Below are 20585 nucleotides of genomic sequence, written 5' to 3' on the forward strand. Positions count from 1 at the left end.
TGGCTTTAGAATCTTATGGGACGCAAACACCGCTTTCACGGGTGAAAGTCTGTGTTTGTTTGACCTATCCGCCCCACTCCCGCCCACCCCAGTCAGACTTTCGCCACCTTAGCTTTCGTCTTTGCCTTGCCGCATTTCCCCCTGATGCTGCCAAGTGCTGTTTAACTATAAAGGCAACCTGCCATGTATCGTGCCGACGATAAAGGACGGCTTTTTTGTTGGTCTCTGAGGCCACAAGTCACTGCCAAAGCGGCGGATTTCGATGACTTCAGAGTGAGACCAGGCTCGATTGGAAAAGGCTGTCTATCCAAAGCTGCTGTTTCTGTGTGGCATTTTACAGTCCCCCCTGAAGGTAGATCTGGTAGATGAGGCCTGATTTTGTTTAATGACTTAATTGAGTGGAAGGGGTGCCAGGTCATGAAGAATTTCATATATAAATAAAAAGTTGTCAAAATCGATCATATTTTCCCAATTTAAAAAAATCATATTTTGTTAAAATTTTACATGGATGATATGAATTTGACTTTTTATCTAATGTTTTTCACGTCTGTTTGTACAGTCTGAGATCAGCTGGTCAAACAGTAGTTCTTGTGTGAAAAAATCATTGCATTAAAGTACAACTTTGAGGCCTCTCTTCAATCTCTCATAATCGAGTGAGGTCACTGTTGCCCCCCAAGGTACAAGTGGGTTTCATAATACAGGATGGGTGGGAGCTTGCTGATTAATATGCTCATCTCAATAGATATCTCTGCAGCATCAAAACTCCCTCACATTCTGTTGATAATGTTACTTCTTTTTTTTGAGAGAGATTTGTATTAAATTTGTTGCCATATCTTTTGCTTTGCAACACAGTGACATTCTCCTCAAGAAGGTCGCAACCAAACAATACAAGAACAAAGTAAAAAACCTTTTTCTCTGCAGAGAAACTAAAGTGCAGTGTGGCAGAAAATGCTTTTAGTCAGTCATCACTTCTTACAAATCAACACAACATGTTCTAGTTTGAACAAGGTAGATCGAAACACCACAGAAGTCTCTTTGGTAATGAGTAATCTGTTTCACCTTGCATGAGCTACCTTTTTTTAAGGGCACTGGGTTTTTTTTGTGACCACTTCCTGTCATGTGTTCAACTCTAGACACGCTTACAGTTAAACTGCTCCGCCATCACACACATGCACCAGTTCTTTGTTTTTGCAGTCATAAGTTTCATTTTACACTGACCAACATGGACCAGACGCTTTGAAGGAAAACTGACATTTGCACATTGCTTTATTTTGCAAAAAATAAAACAAAATTAAATTAAATTAAAATAACAGTGACTGTAAATGTGCTGTATTCATTTTTATGGTTTGATTGCATTTTACTACATTTTATTGACTTTGATTTAGATGTAGCTGCTGACCAAGAGTCAACAGTGACTCCAGCAACTCTGTGAAGCTGTAATGTTTGTTGTAAAGGAAACCAAACTCGTAGTTAAAAGTTGAGGTCTAACATGTCTTTTTGGTCTTTGGTGAAATAAATGTAATAATTGGCCATAGACTGGCGTCATACTGAAAAACTTTGACTTAATATCCAGTCCTTGGTTTCAATAGTGAATCCTTATTATACTTTCAGTTATTTCATTAGATTTTAATAACTTTTGATTGTTCATTCATTCATTTTCCGTAACTGCTTATCCTACTGGGGATTGCGGGGGGGGGCTGGAGCTTATCCCAGCTGACACTGGGTGAGAGGTGGGGTACACCAGGTTGCCAGACTATCACAGGGCTAACACATAGAGACAAACAACCATTCACACTCACATTCACACCTACGGCCAATTTAGAGTCGACAATTAATCTAACCTGCATGTCTTTAGACTGTGGGAGGACCCAGAGTACCCGGAGAAAACCTATGCTGACACGGGGAGAAAATGCAAACTCCACACAGAGCGCACACTAGCACTACATTAATAAATGTCACAGGGTCACCAGAGTCATTAGGGTTCATCATCTGAGGACCATAAATGTCTTTCCAAAACACTGTGCAAGTTCATCCATTAGATATTAAAGTATTCCACAATTTGTAAAACTATGACCTGCTGGTGGTGCAAAAGGAAAAGTCAGAGGATCATTGAAGTCATTAGGATTTATCCTGTGGGGACCATCAGTGTCTGAGTGAAATTTCATGGTGATCTAATCAATAGTACACACACCTAAAACTAGAAATCATAAAGGTCTGAACCAGAATTTGCTAACCACAGTTAGAAAAAAGTTCATTGACAACTTCCACTGGCAAAGCCTGAGAGTGATAAACCCTCCTCTTTGTTTACTGGCATGCTGAGGTAGCAACGTAACTGGTAAAATTTAATATACATGAAAATTAAACAAACATTTCTCATAATAAGCTCATAACAAGACAATTGTGCAGATCCTTTTTCATCCAGTTGAAAACTTAAGCTCAAAATGAGAAGAAAAGTATTTGTCCAGTCTGTAGTACAAGTCAACAAATATGTCGACCCTTAATATGTTCGTGCAATTTTGTGCTGTGGACAGCAAAATCAGTCAAATCCATTTCAAGGCGAGTCCGTCTTCACATCAAAGACCAAACCATTCCTGTATATCAGCATTGCAATCTCGTTGTCTAGCTGTTCAAGTTCTGATATTTCTCCTTCTCTGGAGCTCTTCAGAGCCTCATCCGTCAAGCCAGGACTCAAACACTCATCACTGATTCCTCCTGACATCCTTGAATCACCCCTCTCGCCCTCCAAGTCATTATTGGTGTCGTCATCCCACTCTCTTGTGAGAATGGCGGTCTCCTCTGTGTTCTCAGGGACTGACTTGCCCTCTGGATGTAGCTGGAGCAGCGTTAGCTCATACACTGTCTCCTCTTTTCTCTCCAGAATCTCCTGTTTTAGGTCAAATTTGCAGAGGACAATAAGATTCAAGATTTCAGACTTAATTATCATATGAACAAAAAACAAATGACACTGTTCTGTAAAACCCTTAGCTTGCTGTTGTCTTTGATTGCCATGTATAGTACAACCCCATACGAAAAAAACTATACAACCCCATACAACTTTTTTCGTATGGGGTTGTATAGTACAACCCCATACGAAAAAAGTTGTGACACTGTAAAACATAAATTAGAACAGAATGCAATGATTTGCAAATACTAATCAACCTATATTCATAGAAAGACAAGTTCTTCAATGTTTAAACTGATAAACTATATTGGTTTCACTAAATATACACTCATTCTGAATGTGATGCACACAACAAAAAGTTGGGCAGGGCAATGAAAGACTGGGTAAGTTGTGGAATTCTCAAAAACACCTGTGTCATCTGCAAAGAAATATAACGATAAATTATGTTTTACGTTAGGTTAGGTTAGGTTAGGTTTCTTTATTGTCCCCTTGTTGTGCAGGTTTCTTTATTGTCCCCTTGTTGTGCAGCAAGAGTTTACATAAAAAACATAATACAAAGGGGGGCCACATCATCAACAACAGCAACAATAATAAATACAAATCAATAGGGCCCAGAATTGATCCTTGAGGAAGTATTATATGCGCTAAATAAAACAAAAACAGAACAGAAGGAAAATAACAACTAAAGTTAGTCATGGTCATCGTGTAAAAAATCAGTATTTTTGCACTACCTCTTGTCGGCTTTTATACAGTTTACAGCTTTGAGCAACCAGGTTGCTGATTCATCCTTTTTTGGTGAAAAAAAAGTAAAAAAAATGGCTAACCTTTCCAAGCAAACAAGAGTTTATGGAACTTAAACACAACCTCTAGAAACACTCCTGTTTGTTTGCGGTGTTATGATTGGTTCAATAAAATGATTTACCTCTGGATGGCTCGTTATAATAACTTTGGCACACAAGATGTTTTGCAAATTTAGTATCTAGAATATTGAACCTGGGCCGCCCAGTCACCAGGAGAAAATGTTGGCATTGTACATTTCTGAAAACCACAGATACGTTACATTTGTATGCTTCATACGCATCATATCAATGTTTCTAAAGTGACATAGTTCTGATTACATGTGTATGAGGGGATTTTTTCATTAGGATTTGCAGGGGAAGATGGATGGTGAGACACCTTGGCAAGACAGCTGCTGACCAGCAGGCAGCAGAAGACCATTGTTCAAGACCAGTAAACAATAAAAGTGGTTATTTCCAGCTGTGTTTCTGCCACCCAAACTGGGTGTTTGGGTACAAGACAGGATATTTTTCTAACTGTAACCAAGAGGTTTTTGAAGATGGCTGCAGGGGAGCCTTTTATGCATCTAGGCCCAGGGGCCCATTGTGTCATTATTTTTTTTACTTTTTTTTTTTTTTTTTTTTTTTCATTTTGAGATTCCACTTAATATTTTTGGTGTTTCATGATATTTATGATGTTTTATGTTTTATTGTCCATTAAAGTCAAAGAAATAAAATCCCTTCATTATGAACAAAGATGCTATGACGTGTGCTATGACGAGTGCAAGTCATATCCAAAATGGTTAAAGCCCCAAACTTTCCCCCAAGCAGTTGTGACACTGCAGTGAACTTGTACTTGTGTTTATAAATGACTACAGATTTCAGCTGTCAGGGTTTCAGAAAGAGCAAAAGCTCAACACATGCTAGAAAGCTGCAAATACCTGGTAACAAAAAGAGTCGCTTACCTGACACGTTGCTTGATAAGGGATGAACTCTGGAATAACAGGTTTTGGCACAGGGGGGAAAATCTTGTTTTTGATTCTAAGTGTTAGAACAGGGAAGAAACTGTTAACAAAAACAGCACTCCAGGATGAACTGCTGATTTAAAGACTAAAACAGAAACTCAGACAAACTAAATTCCCGTCTGTGCAACTGAGCAGGCACAAAGTCAGTTTGCTTTCTTTCTCTTTCCTTTTTTTAAATTTTTTGATTTCCCTGTATTGGGGCAAGACGTGACAGTGTGTGTTCGTGCTTCAGCATCATGAGCTGTCAATCACTTGGCTTTAGTTGCATTCAAAGAAGAATCCTAGTGCAGAGGTGGACTAAACCATTTTGTGCATTTAAGGGTGAGAGGGGCCTCAGAGCTCGCTGAGTCACTTTACCATTTTTTATGCAAAGTTCAGTCTTTCAACCAATTTATTCAGGCAGTCTTAATATAGTTATGGACAGTGTTGGCCAATACAATAATAATATTGCTTTTTCCAGTTACGACTACTGTAACTGATGACTAATAAAATTTCAGTAATAATATTACTGAAATTTGTTTCCCCACTGAAGGGTTTTTTTGGGGAGTTTTTCCTTATCTGCTGTAAGGGTCCAAGGACAGAGGGATGACGTATGCCGTAAAGCCCTCTGAGGCAAATTGTGATTTGTGATATTGGGTTTTATAACTTCCTCCAAAACCAAGCAACTCGTTACAATGTTACTTTTGTTACCACATCACCACTGACTTGAAATGCAACATCACATCAGCGGACTCATTTTAGTAATCATTGCACTGAGCAGGCATGTCACAAAGCAGCAAGCTAGTTGGCAATGCTAACCTTAGTGGCTAGAAATATTCAGATTACTTTGATTTTGTCGGGAGGAAAGATGACAAGAACACTGCTGCTGCTGCACTGTTCCTCAAACCTCTGGTGTGAAACACCTCAGCTACTACAGCCAACAACAGAACAAAGTAATGCTCCAGGAAATACACCCCACCAAAGGTGTGCCCGCCGCAGCAATTGGCTGTAGCCCTGCACTGATTAAACAACTAAAACTAGATTTTACTCATGGGCAGCTGCAGCTACAAAGAAGGGATGAAGCTTGTGGCTGGATATGTGGTAGATGAAATGTTGCTTCATGAGTGACTCTCTGTTTTTCAGGCCGAGCCTTGGGAAAATACTGGTCACAGGCAACAGAAAACCCCCAGGTAAAAAAGGAAGCTATCTAGCCTTAGCTACATTTACCGGTGATTACCCTGACATTCACACAGAGGCACACATCTGAATTTTGGGGAGATACGCAATTACCAATTTTATGGGGTGTCACGGAAAAGTAATATAACGAGTAGTGAAACAAATTACTGTTTGCAGGGAGTAATAAGTTTTTAGAGTGACAAACTCAACACTGGTTATGGCCATATTACTTGGAAATAAAAAGACATTGCAAACAAAACCAAACTTTTCATTCCACATTTTTGAAGGGCCCCTCCCATTGGGGCCCTGGATAATCAATTGTGAATACTGCAATAAAACTCTCTCCCAAAGCCAAGTTCAGTCTTTGTGAAGTCATTTCTAAACTGCCACCACAGATTATTTACAGCAGGGGTCACCTACCTCTTCAAGACACAGGTGCATATTGTTGTGAGGAAAAAGAAAATAAACAGCAAGCTGATACTCCACAACACTAATTTGGGGGAAAACGGAAAAACTTGTTAGCAGGCACATGTGGAAAAACTGCCTCACTGACTTGTATCTAGCTTTCCAAAACACAAAACAAAAACTAAAGAGCTGTTGGAAGATACCATTCACTGGCTTCTCTGGCAGGATGTTGATAGTTACTGTGGCTTTAGGTCCTTCTCCCACTCGTGTCACTCCAACCAGGCTGATGTTGTATTTTGTTCCTGGCGTCAAGTTTTCCAGACAGTGCTCCGTTAGTGAGGCTGATATGTTATGGCACTCTAATGAAATGAGATGTGGAAAAAATGAATGAAAGTCACACGCTACAATCATGACAGTTAAACAGTGTGGCTGTGTTATTGATAAGTTTCATTTTCTCACATCCTGTAAGTGAAAGTTAGTTCGCCAGTTCTGTGTGTTTGCAATAAAATAAGTAATTATACAACTACAGAAAATATAATAATGTATAATAGTTCTCTTTCCATTAGCTCTGAGAAACCTTAAGTATTACAAAAAGCTACAGGTATCAAAAAAAGGTGACCTCACACCTTTCTGCTCATCCTGTGAGCTGATTTTCTCACTGCAGAGGATGTAATGTGTAAGGAAACCTCGCTGGTCCGCAGTGGGGATAGCTGTCCAAGAAAAGCTGGCAGAACTTTGTGTTTCACCAAAAGCTCTTAAGTTCTGAGGTTCGATGCGTGGAACTGAAGAGAAAAATAAAAATGTGGGTTAACTTTTTTCCTTCTACGACCTATGATACCAGCATGTGAGGACAAACTTAGCACACATCAGTGTCAGCACCATAACTCATTTCATTGAATATGCTGGGTAATGGCAACAGAGTGGTCAGAGTCATGTAACATAGACATAGACATATATATGGAAGAATTGTCTCAATCAGGTCTGCAGAGTGAGATTCAGATTTTAAATTGGAAATAAAGAAAGAGGAGCTCATTACTGGCCAAAACCTGATAAACAGCGGGATTGGTGTGTCTCACACAGTATATATTCATACACTTAGTATGATTTTTGCTTTACTGCACAGCTGAGCAGAACAAATATACAGCCATGCTAGCAGCTGAGTCCAGTCTCACTCTGAAGTCGTCGAAATCCGGTGCATAGGGCAGTGACTTTCGGCGTCAGGAACCAAAGAAAAAAGGCGTCCTTTAACATCAACATGATATGCAGCTGGTTGCAGTTATAGTTTAACGGCACTTGGCAGCATCAGGGGAAACGCAGCAGGACAAGGATGAAAGTTAAGGCGGCGAAAGTCCAACTTGGGCGGGTGGGAGGGGTGGTGGATGGGTCAAACAAACACCGACCTTCGGTAAAGTGATGTTTCGCTTCCGGAAAGATTCTAAAGCCAAACTCTGTTCTTTTTTTCTAAACCTAACCATGTGTTTTTGTTGCCTAAACCCAACCATGTGTGTTTGTTTTTGAAGGGAAAAAAACGTTACATTTCCCGTGAAAACAGAAGTGTATCTTGAAGGAAGACAATGCATGGAACAGGCAGAACTTGACACAGTGTCCCAGAACGTCAGCAGCCAGCACACCCAGGGTACTTTGCATGTTGAATGTGGACGTAGAAAGTCCACAACCAATCATCAATATGTGACGAGGTCAGAGTGAGAATGTGTGAGCAGCTTCATGAGGCTACGCTAACATCAGCATGCTAACAGGCTCACAATAACAGTGGGGCTGCCAAGGAGATTCTTATAATTAAGGTGATTTTAAACTAAAGAAAACATACTCATTATATTATATTCCATTTTTGCCAGTATATTCCCCTAAATCTGACACACTGGACCTTTAAGTGGCTGTGGCGTGTTCATTTTTTTAAGTTAAAAAAAAGCTAGGTATCTTGTGAAACAAGATAACCTAAGGCCAATTGCATTGACATAGATTGAGGGGGGTTGCCCTTGGACAGGCACCCCGAGCACTTGGAGGTTCGGTGCCTTGCTCAAGGGCACTTCAGCAGTGCCCAGGAGGTGAGCTAGCACCTCTCCAGCTACCAGTCCATGCACCATATTTGGTTTGGACAGGGACTTGAACTGTGCGGATCCCAACCCAAGTCCCTATGGACTGAGCAACTGCCACCCTTAGGCAAAATTTTGGGCGAGGTAACAGCTGGCATGGCCATTTTCAAAGGGGTTTGTAGAACTCTGGGTTCTGTAAGTACCTAGCCTCCCCTGAACTTGAGAGGACTTGTTCCCAGTAAATGTTTTGTTCATCATAATCAACGTCAACACATTCTCAGTCCGACCCCATCACATATCAGTGTTTGATCATGGACATTCCACGTCCACATACGATGTGCAAGGTACCCTGGGTGCGTTTGTTGTTGACGTTCTAGTGCACCCTGTTATGCCTGTTACATGCATTGTCTTCTTTCAAAATACACTTCCGTTTTCACAGGAAATTTAATGTTTACATAGAGTCTCTTTCAAAAGAAATGCACTACATTGGTACAACAATGCAAATTGATTTTTGCTTTCATCCAGCAACAAAAACACATGGTTAGGTTTTGAAAGAAAGAACAGGGTTTGGCTTTATAATCTTGCATGAACACCACTCTCCTGGGTGAAAGTTCTTGTCCTGCTGCGTTTCCCCCTGATGCCGCCAAGCGCCATTAAACTATAATGGCAACTGACTGTGTATCATGCCAATGTTAAAGGACGCCTTTTTGGTCAGTGTCTGATGCCGCAGGCCACTGCCCAAGCGCTGGATTTAAATGACTTTGGAGTGAGACCGGGTTGTCAATGTATTTCAAATTCAAGAGGTACAGTTGTCTCTTTTTAAGGGAAAGGACGACCAGCCTAACTGAAGAACATGAATAGCCTAACATGTACACAGATACAGTATATTGCACATTAAAACAGGATTGTTGTGGAACTCAAAATGTTATCTATACTGTTATGAGTCTGAGCACATCAGATAATTAGGAACATTATCTGTAAGATGAGAAATCAAACTATATCAGTATGCGATTTCTTAAGTCTCCAAAGTGACGTTGTTTCAACTAGCCTTTATACTTCAACAGCATAATAGAATCCCTGAAATTCAGTTACAACTTTTGGCTTTGATGTGCCACCCCGACAGTTTAAGTGGCCCCGTCTGGCCACCCCTATGAAAAATCTCCAGGGGCGCCACTGCACAATGACAATGCTAACATGTTGATGTTTAGCAGGTATAATATTTACAATGTTCACCATCTTAGTTTAGCATGTTAGCATGCTAACATTTTCTATTCAGCACAAACACAAAGTACAGCTGATGGGAATGTCATTACATCTGCAAATATTTAATCAAAGTATTGGACAAATTGAAATTTTGACCTGATGACGGAACTGTATGAAATGATAGGAGATCACCAAAGTTATAAGAATTCAACCCAAGGGGGACATTGATACTAGCTGTAGAGACATTTCAATAAAAAACACCTGTCGGTAGCACTAGAGGAAAAGTCAGGTCACCCAGAAAGTCCTGAGTATTCATCCTCTGGGGACCACGAACGTCTGTGCAACAGTTCATGGCTATCCAATTGTTCTTTTACTGGACAGCAGGCAGGCAAAAACCAAAAAATACATACATTAAAAAACCAAAGACACATAGAGTTTTTCTATCCTCCAAGAAAATCTTCATATGTTTACGTTCAAGTGAGAAAGCTCTTCAGCAGCCAAAGTGATTACTTGTCTTTTTGGGAATAAAGGAAGGACTAATGCAGCATCATTATAGAGCCAAAAAGTCCACTGAAGGAGGAGGAGCAGGTGGTTGGATAGGTCAGGAAAACATCACTTTGACACAGTGTTTAATTTGTGTGCCTAAAATCAATCAAAGCTCTACGACAGATGTGTCAGAAAACACTTCTATGTGTCTTCCTGGAGGGCAACAACAAATAAAGTACTTTGTTTAATATGGAGGAGTTATTGCAGCACTTTCAGTTAGAAGACTAAAATGAGTGCCACATTATGGTGAACCTGTGCATTTTAGTGTAGTTAAATCTAATTTAAAGACACTTACCGCTCTCGTTTTGATAAAAGAGGCACGTTTTAACTGTCTGGGGTTTGCCATCATCACATCTGTGTTCAAAGTAAAGGTAGCGAACGAAGTCCATTATGTCTGTAACAGAAACGATTTATAGTTTGCCTTGCACAGAAAGTGTGTCACAACATTAGATAAACAAGGTAAGAGTAATTGACACAAATAATTGACAAATCCGCTGTTAACCCTTTTCCACCAAATTTGTCCAGAAAACAAACATGGACCAACTATTAATGATAAGAAGATGTAGAAGACATGCATCCTTTCTTCTCAACCTATAGAATATGACACGCCAATTGATGTCATCATTGTTTGCACTTTGGGTCAAGAAACGAGAACAGCTGCACCACCTTTTTGGGTCCTGACCAATTCATTTTGATCCATATTCTCTGAACGACTCAAAATCAGGTGTGCAAACCAGAACAGAACCCATTCCATAAAGGTGTAAAGGCATTTATGTATAGGCTCTGACAAAGCTACTGCCCTGTCTCATTTTCAGGTGATGAAGCTGTGTGGTTAAAAGCACTTTAAATACAACTTACACTGTCTTTTGTGCTTACTCTCTTTTTTCTTCTCTCTTCCCAGAAGAGTGACCACATGAGCTGGCCTCAGATCTTCATCTTGAAACTCATAAAACTCAAGGCAAGTTTGCTTATTTGATTTTTCATCCAGTAACGTTCTGTCACAAACTGCAAGGGGGAGAAGTCATAACAGTGTTAAAGGTCTACTTATAGACCACATGATATATGACACCCTCAAGCAACACGCACGCTTCAGCTTACTTTTATAATCTGCAGGAGGTTTGGCTGGTACTTGTATGACTGCTGGAGGAGAATACCCAGCTGTGTTACTGGCGAGAACAGAGATGTTGACGGCAGAGAGCGAGACATAAATAGTGTATCGATTCGTGCTGATGGGATGTCTCGTTTTCTTACAAGGACATCCTTGGGAAGACTGTGTGTCGCTCAGGCTGTACATCACTCCTCTGACTGTTGCTGCATGAGGCATTGGCTGAAAAGCAGAGGAGACATACAGAGCAAACTGAACCACATGACCATAAAATTATCTGAATTAAAGTGCAAAATGGTCTTACTGATTTTATGAGACAATGGTTCCCAACTGGTCCAGCCATGGGGTCCAGATTTCTCCTTAGTCATTAGTACAAGGTCCCAGAGTTTAATATAATCAGCGTCATTCTTGCGTTTGGCCGTGTCTCAAACTAGTTTGCTTTCTCTATTAAGAAGCTGTTCATCATTCACTCACTCTAAAGCAGGAATCGACACTTCAAAATAAAAGCTCTGTGCTGGAAATTCACTGTACTAAAAAATGAAGAGCGTATTTTACAAAGTTGATACGCTAGCGCTCTAGAATGGACCTGCGACCCACTTTTGGACCACAACCCACCAGTTGGGTACCACTGTTATAAGACATGTTATGTATTATTCAAACTCCATTTGTAGGTTTTGGTGATTTAAAAAAAAAAAAATTAAGACAGATTTCACGATGCACTACAAGATTTAACACATTGGTAAGACAATGTTTTAGTAGCATGATCTCCAATTGTAATGTTTTCTTATCCTCATTGTTGTTGTTGTTGTTGTTGTTGGTAGAATTAGTACAGGTTCTAGTAATAGCAGTGTTGTAGTAGAAGCATGGACAGATTACTGAACAGGCCTAGTGGGCAGAAGCTTGGGGCGCAAAGTGGAAGGGGGCCCACTGGCCCTCACCTGCAAAATGTCCCTCAAATTAACACCTACTGACCAAGAGGAGATTAAAAATGACCACAAAAAAGATTTAAAGTAGCTGCAAAGAGACACAAAATAACTACAAAAAGAGGCAAAACAACCGCAAAGAGACAAAATATCTACAAAAAGAGGCAAGACAACCACAAAGAGACACAAAATGACCAAAAAAGACAAAAAAAAATATTACAAAGTGACACAAAATGACAAAAAGATACATTAATGACAGAGCGATGCAAAACAATGACACAAAACGAGGCTTTTATACAGAACTCATGATATAAAGTAGCTCACTGAAGTAACCGTTAAAACACGGTGAAACCCAGAAATGGATCACACACCTCTGACCTCATTTCCACTCTGTTCAAAGCACTAATCATAAAATTCAGTTTAAAAGCCGCTCATATGAATATGTGTCAGATTGTGGGATTGTGTTTTTCTTTCAACTTGTCAAAAGTCATTTTTTTCCTCTTAATGCTGAAGTTCCTGCTCGAGAAAAAAAACACTTCAAAAACAAAATCAAATGTCACGAAAAACTGAAGCTAAAATTCTTAATACAAAGTGGACGTTAAATGTCGAAATGTTAAAGGTCAAGGTTCGTACCCAACAGTTTCCCTGGTATTATAATTAGAAGGGCTGAGTATCATTTAAAAGATGGTGAGTGCTCATACCAACACAGTTTTTCTTTTTGCTTCATTCGATACAATCATGGGAATGCAGTTGAATTCAGTTGTGTTAAATACCACCAGATGCCACAGGCATATATTATAGCCATACTTTTAGGCGGTAACTCTCTCAAATACATCATGCTTGACTTCAGCACACCTCAGACTGTATGGATTGTGGTTGCTGCAGTATTGGACCAATCACATGTCGAAATAAATCAAAGAATGCTGGCAGTGATTGGCTGTGAGCAAAAACCATATAAGCAGTCATTGTTTTCTAGATCTGGGTTCCAAAAGGTGCTCTAATGCAGGGGTTCTCAAAGTTTTGATGACTAAATGTCAATTTCAGGAGCCAGCATATGATCAAGGGCCACCCAGGAAAAGTGTACACATAAAACAAAATATCTTTTTCATCTCGTACTCGTACTCATACTCGTCGTCCTCCACTTATCCGGGTCCGGGTCACGGGGGCAGTAGCCTCAGCAAAGAAGCCCAGACAGTCCTCTCCTCAGCCACTTCTGTCAGCTCTTCCGAGGGGACCCCGAGGCGTTCCCAGGCCAGCCGGGCGATGTAATCCCTCCAGTGTGTCCTGGGGCGGCCCCGAGGTCTCCTCCCAGTTGGACATGCCCGAAACACCTCCCAAGGGAGGCGTCCAGAAGGCATCCTTACTAGATGCCCAAACCACCTCAACTGGCTCCTCTCGATGTAGAGGAGCAGCGGCTCTACTCCAAGTCCCTCCTGGATGTCCGAGCTCCTCACCCTATCTCTAAGGCTGAGCCCAGCCACCCTGTGGAGGAAACTCATTTCGGCTGCTTGTACTTGTGGCTAAGTTCCCTCTTCACCACAACAGACCGGTTAAGCGCCTGCATCACTGCTGACACCGCCCCAATCCGCCTGTCAATCTCCCACTCCATCCTACCCTCACTCGTGAACAGGATCCCGAGATACTTAAACTCCTTCACCTGAGGCAGGACCTCCCCCCTGACCTGGAGTGGGCAATCCACCCTGTTCCGGCTGAGGACCATGGCCTCAGACTTGGAGCCGCTTCACACTTGGCTGCGAACCGTCCCAGCAAGAGCTGGAGGTCACTGTTTGATGGGGCTAGGACCACGTCATCCGCAAAAAGCAGAGACGAGATCCTCCTGTCACCAAACCTGACACCCTCCACCACTCGGCTGCGCCTAGAAATTCTGTCCATAAAAGTTATGAACAGAACCGGTGACAAAGGGCAGCCCTGGCGGAGTCCAACTCTCACCGGGAACAGGTCTGACTTACTGCCGGCCACGCGAACCAGACTCGTGCTCCTTCAGTACAGGGACTGGATGGCCCTTAGCAAGGGACCACCAACCCCCTACTCCCGTAGCACCCCCCACAGGATGCCCCTGCGGACACAGTCATAAGCCTTCTCCAAATCCACAAAACACATGTGGACTGGTTGGGCGAACTCCCATGCCCCCTCCAGCACCCTGGCGAGGGTAAAGAGCTGGTCCACGGTTCCGCATCCGGGACGAAAACCACATTGCTCCTCCTCAATCTGAGGTTCAACTATTGACCGGACCCTCTTCTCCAGCACCCTGGAGTAGACCTTACCGGGTAGGCTGAGGAGTGTGATCCCCCTGTAATTGGAACACACCCTCTGGTCCCCTTTCTTGAAGATGAAGACCACCAACCCTGTCTGCCACTCCAGAGGCACTGCCCCCGATGTCCACGCAATGTTGCAGAGGCATGTCAACCAGGACAGCCCTACAACATCCAGAGCCTTGAGATATCCAGGGCGAATCTCATCCACCCCCGGGGCTCCGCCGCCGCTGAGTTCTTTTTCATCTCATTTCTGCATTAAACTGCCAAGTTGTCCACCAACTTGCCTAAATTTAGCTAACAACACTACAGTAGTATTGATGACAGATCATGATTCCCACGACACTTGCGTGGTGCCATGAGCTGCCATGCGAACAGTAGCTTTCTACAAGTTGTCATTCCTAACTGGACAGAGGCTTGAGAGGGACACACAGTTTAATGCAGTTGCTGAGTAGCATATTAAATTTAAGCTGTTGAAAGTGAAAGTATTGAAATGGACCTCAGATGATTGAAATGTAATGCATTTGTTTTCTGTCACGTTCAGGGGCTGCACAAAGCATTCCTGAGGGCCGTCATTGGCCCATGGGGCACTTTGAGAAACTGTGCTCTAATCTAAACCCACAAATGTTAATGTGTTGGTGTTGTTTTCCTGTCACTGGCTTACCTTCCATGTTAGCATCACCTTACGAGTACCATTTAAATGTCTTATTGTCATGGTGACGTCAGGTTCTTGTTCAAGTTCTGCAATATGAACACAAAATGTTACTGAGCACTCGAGTTGAGTATAGTTTGTGTTTTCTCTTCACAAGTTTACCATCTCCAAAAGCAGGAAAGTGTGACCTTTAAACATTTTGAGCAATTGAAACCTCAGACATGTAAAATAATGTAAGATATTTGCACGGCAGTGGTGCAGACTCATATTTCTAAGACCTATATTTCATATTTGAGTTTGGATTCATTATATTCAGTGTACACAGATCAGAAATCATACCCGACACACCACAGTGTAAAGAGGGGAGACTCAGTTACAGAGTGAGTCAGTCTTCTCAGTTGCTGTGACACTGGATTCAAAGTCCACAACACTAACAAATACACCATGAAATCTAGAACTTCACCTGCAGGAACAGTCACAACTGATGACCAGTCACTCCACAGTGGGTTACGAGCCTGAGTAGACCGATGTCTGATTTGAACCTGGTAAGCTGAATCCTTCAACAGATTCACGACAATTACCTTGTCTGTTCAGATGAAAAAGAAAAACAAAGGCATTTCATTAAGGTGACACAAAATAATTTCCTTTTTCCATTTTTTTCCCATTGACAGCAAATCACATGTAAAGACCAGAGAATGATTTAAACCTATTAACAGCTACTTCCAAAGCCTGATATATGTTATTACTCGGTGTCCATTGTTGTCCAAAAACTATTCAAAACATATCAGTAAGCCTCACTGTTGCACTCTGACATAGTGCTTTTTACAGCGAGTCAATTTTAAGTCAATCCTACATTCACTGGCCTGCTGCAGTAAATATTCACTTGCGCATACTGAGCCCCAGAAAATGCACTATTTTGTCCAGTTTGAGCAAGGTTTGTAAAAAAAAAACTACAATTTTCATGAGCCTTTAAAAAAACAACATTTTATGCCTGTGATTGGCTTTTAAAGATTTATGTCTTCAGAAGGAATGAATGGGCTGAGAGACACAGGCAGGTGAGATAAGTGATAAAGTATTGAGATTTGTACTAATGCACTGTTTGCTTTAGTTGGTATTATAACTTGCAGCAACTTAGTCAGAAAACAGGTCTAAAAACAGATTATCTTCTTTGAAAAATAGCAGTAATGTAAATATGAGAATTTAAATTACTGGGCTAAAACATAAAAAATCACTGGAATGAGACAGATCCCCGAGAACAAGTATAGTATATCAGGCTGAATGAACTTTTTATTCAAAAGACTTGAATTACAAAGGTGCAAGATACAAGAGACTACTCACACATAGAAGTGTCACTGGAGGTATTAATTATTCTCTGTAATAGCAAAATGGATAAAAGGTTAAACATGTTAGTTGAAGTAGAGGACAGCTTCAGATACATTAGATTTGCAAACAAAATATGCCTTACTTTTTCCCATGATTCTGTGGGGTGTTCGTCTCGTCTGAACAGGACCTCAGCTAAAGCCGGATGCTTCTCAGCAGCTGTCCAGCTTAAACTGAGGTTGTTTTTAAACCAGGACATGTTGATATTTTTCGGTGATTCATACTTAACTGTTGAGGATATATGTGAACTTTAGTGACAGATCAGTGTTAAAATTTTCTGTTAACTTCTCACTTAAAAAGGACAGCGGTGTGTTTTAATCTCACAGGCTGTTGGGTTAAATGAGAGGAGCATCCAGTACCTGTGTGCCCGAGAATAACAGTCCTCCTGGTGGACGTGCAGCTTGAGTTTCCTACGTGAGCCGCCACCCAAATGTTAACAGGGCGATACTTGATAAGCCGTTCCTCGTTGAAATTAGACCAGTTCTCCCTAATGTTCCTGAATTTGAGTTTACTGCAGGCAAACATGTAGAGCTTTGAGTGCATTGATAATGACAGAGACACATCATGAAAGGTGTTTATGAAACCTTTTACATCCAGTTTTCCATTTGGCTTACCTTAAGATGCTTTAAGATTGTTAAAAACAGCTAGCTTTGTTCTGTCAAAGGCTGACAGCACAGCAGCACCTCTAAAGCCTGCTATTTAACATGTTGAAAAATCTGTATTAAATTACCCTAAGTTAACCTGAGACAGAACCAGGCTAACTGTTTCACCCTGTTTCCATGATTTTGGCTATGCTAAACTCAGTTAAGTTTAGCAAAACTAAACCAATCTAAGCTAAGCTAAGCTAAGCTAAACTAAGCTAAGCTAAAATAAGCTAAGCTAAGCTAAGATAAGATAAGCGTCTCCGGGCTGTTGCATATTTTACTGTTCACATCAACACATTCTCACTCCCAAATCATCAAATACCGACACTTGGTCTGGTCAGTGGCTCTACACATCCAACTATGACGCTCCATGTAGACCTACCCCTCCAGCATTGGTTTTGGATGTTATAGGACAGCGTGTGAATTTACGCTCATTACATGCATTGTGTCTTCTGCTCATTCAGTGCACACAGTCTCTTTTCAAAATCAACTTAGAACCTAATTGAAAAACTTGGATTTTAGGTTTAGTCTTCTTCCTTAGGTTTGGGCAACAAAAGCATGGTTAAGTTCAGAACCACATTCATTACCAATGTCATGTGACATACATCAGATACACCATGTGACATAGCCGTTAGTCGCATAATATGCTACATGTACATGTAACACACTACGTTGTTATCAAAATAACTTGACTGACATATGGTTTCACGTGGGACACAAACAGCAGTCCAGGGTGAAAGTCCCGAATTTGCACCCCATGTAGACTTTCTTGCTCTTTATGCTACGGTAGTTGCCCAGGATGCCACTGTTTGGTGCGTCCCACACCGTCGCAAAAGGGTGCCTCAGTGCATTAGTGTCTGATGCCGCTAGTCAAGTGTCAGTATTTGACAAGTTGGGAATGACTTGTACACACGAGTGGTATCGACTTCTCATCTAACTCGAAGCAAGAAAGTGCATATGCATATTTCCCGAAATATCAAAACTTTTCCTTGAAAATCCCTGCATTCCACACATACTTTCAGGCTGCTTTTCATATACTTGCCAAAAATAAGGTGTGTATATCTATATCTATATCTATATCTATATATATATACATATAAGGCACAGGTGCTTTTAATAAGGCTGCAGAAGCACTGAATACACTTAGCAGCAGGGTGATCATGTGCTGAGCAGACTCCATATATGGTTATGTATACATGCCCACCACCTGAGAACAACCAATATTATGCATGGGGGTATATGGGGTGTTCACGGGTGGTGGGTAGGCCTATGTGTATAGAACCATATATGGAGTCTGCTCACCCTGTTGCTGACTGGATTCAGTGCAGCTGCAGCCTTGTTAAAAGCACCTGTGCACTGTATTATAGAACAAACCAGTTGAAGCCATGGGCGAAACGCATTGGTTATAACAATTAAAGGAAGAAGCAATTCAGCCCTTTTGTGTGCAGTGCATCTGCTTATTTGCTATCAATCTGATCTTTCTGGTGTTAAAGTTTGGACAGTTGCCACAAGTTGATAATGACTGACCCAAAGGCAGACTACTGCCTTTTAAGGAGCAGTAGTGTGTAGAACAACCTATTCATTTGCACACTGAGAGGACTGGTGCTTTTTCCCTTTTTCTAAGTACAGCCGTACACATTTTCAAAATCCTCACAAAAAAAACAAGAAGAAGAAATCCTCATGAACAAATTATTAGCTGAGTAGATGTCATTATTTTTTTTAAATATTGCAGCTCAGACACAGAAAAATACTCACTCAAAATAAATGTCATATGTCACATCGCTGTCAGTCGTATTCATGCTCCATTCGCACCTGTAAATGGACTCGTCAGCAGTTCTCCTGAAGCACTCGGGACTGGAGGGAGCTTCACATGCTGAACCTGAGAAGCAACACATTTCAAAAATTTCAAAAATGATCGAATTTATTAATTTACTGAGTCCAGACATAAACAGACATTTTCTACAGGAACAAACCCAGAGCAGAAATATAAAAGTCTGCAGCTGCCATTTTCTTATTTCATTTAACCTTTTATATTATCAATCGACTTTTGAAGTTACCTTTTTTTTTTTTTAGCTCTACTGTGAAGCACTTTGTCACACATTATACAGACAAGGTTAGAGTTTGGTGTTTAATCCATCAATCCAAACACTTCAGTCCCTTTGTACATGCAAATTCAAGCTCAATACTGAGAAAAAAGATATCCTGTTTTTTTTTTAACAAAATAACCCACCAATATGTGAAATGTCAGTTTAGACAAAACTATGAAGGCTGGCACTTCTGTACGCTGCACGAAGCAGCTCAGTGCAGATGCAATCTCTTGAATGGAAACCACATGATACTGATAAGCTGACCGACATTTTGTGGCTGATGTCTAACTTTTACTGCCGAAGACTTGTCATGTTCACATGTGTGATTAGTATTCTACACTGTTTTGATAAGATCAGATAGAGATTAACAGTAAAGGCTATCATGTGGTCAATTAAAGTGAGGTAAGAAAAGAAAAAATTAAGGGTATTTATTTACCTTTGCTGACCGCTGTAAGGAACATAAACAAAACGATGTATTCATGTAGTGAACTCCAGCATTTCAAAGTTTCCATGAGGTATAGTGGAAAGTCTCGAAGGCTCATTCTTCAGCATGTGAGAGTCCATGTATTCAACCTGCCTTCACGTAACTCAGTTGCCTTTCTCAGAAATGTCAGACAAGTTTCATGTCAGTCAGGTTATATGAGCTGCAGCAAAAACCACAAGTGTCAGGGGTGGGGGGAGGTTTGTGTTCTGCACTGGCAGGCAGACACAACAGCCATTGTGAAAGTAACGACTCTTTGAAGTCATTTTGTTGATTTCTTTCTTTTCTTTTAAAGTTCATTTGCCTACAACTGTTTTTGTTGTCGTCAGGCTCCCTGTCAAAGGCAAACTGGAAGGGACTCTGGAAACTACAGCAATAGAGAGAGCTCAGACATTTGGGTCTGTCTGGTGTTTCTCTGGAAGTCAGCAGAACCATCAAGGCTCCATCACTAAATTGAAGACCCCACAGATGTTCCTGGCCAGCACCTGCTCGGAAAGAACTGGACAACCCTCAACCGCCTGAGGACAGGCGTAGGACACTTGGAGGCAGCAATGCAAAAATGGATCTCGTGGACAGTGCCCACTGCGAATGTGGGGATCCACTACAAAACTTGGAACACATAATAACCAGCTGCCCCAAACACTGGCCACTGAATAGCGATCGTGGTCTAATTGACCTGGACGATGAAACTCAGGACTGGCTTGCCTCAGCTGAGCTGAAGGTCTAAGGACATACACCTGAAGAAGGAGACAGCACAAATACACTGAACAAAAATATATAAACGCAACAGTTTTGTTTTTGCTCCCATATTTCATGAGCTGAACTCAAAGATCTAAAACATTTTCTATATACACAAAAGACCATTTCTCACAAATATTGTTCACAAATCTGTCTAAATCTGTGTTAGTGAGCACTTCTCCTTTGCCGAGATAATCCATCCCACCTCACAGGTGTGGCATATCAAGATGCTGATT

At 41.1% G+C, this 20585-nt stretch overlaps 1 protein-coding gene across 2 annotated transcripts; it reads right to left on the reverse strand.

The window, feature by feature from the left end:
- Positions 1-1248: 1248 nt before the first annotated feature.
- On the reverse strand, positions 1249-19749 carry il12rb1 (interleukin 12 receptor subunit beta 1). Of its 2 annotated transcripts, none has more exons than XM_078168863.1 (15): positions 19567-19749; positions 18799-18922; positions 16759-16910; positions 16485-16627; positions 16358-16391; positions 15483-15605; positions 15032-15108; positions 11165-11393; positions 10943-11071; positions 10362-10460; positions 6890-7045; positions 6467-6622; positions 6279-6348; positions 4644-4719; positions 1249-2884 (listed from the first exon to the last, which is right to left on the reverse strand). In XM_078168863.1, the coding sequence occupies exons 1-15, from the start codon at positions 19670-19672 to the stop codon at positions 2552-2554; spliced, it is 2007 nt and encodes a 668-aa protein (XP_078024989.1). In that variant the 5' UTR covers positions 19673-19749; the 3' UTR covers positions 1249-2551. The 2 variants fall into 2 exon arrangements, with proteins under 2 accessions (XP_078024989.1, XP_033477267.2); XM_033621376.2 differs by having other exon boundaries at positions 10925-11071.
- Positions 19750-20585: the final 836 nt, after the last annotated feature.

The sequence above is a fragment of the Epinephelus lanceolatus genome, chromosome 6, assembly GCF_041903045.1.
Source record: "Epinephelus lanceolatus isolate andai-2023 chromosome 6, ASM4190304v1, whole genome shotgun sequence".
Lineage (NCBI taxonomy): Eukaryota > Metazoa > Chordata > Actinopteri > Perciformes > Serranidae > Epinephelus > Epinephelus lanceolatus.

Excerpts from the sequence above, each read along its gene's own strand:
- il12rb1 (XM_033621376.2), bottom strand. The coding sequence starts at position 19,672 with ATGAGCCTTCGAGACTTTCCACTATACCTCATGGAAACTTTGAAATGC. Across the intron at positions 15,606-16,357 it reads CTCCAGTGACACTTCTATGT|ACAAGGTAATTGTCGTGAAT; the intron begins GTGAGTAGTCTC and ends TCATCTGAACAG. Across the intron at positions 6,623-6,889 it reads CTCACAGGATGAGCAGAAAG|AGTGCCATAACATATCAGCC; the intron begins GTGTGAGGTCAC and ends TCATTTCATTAG.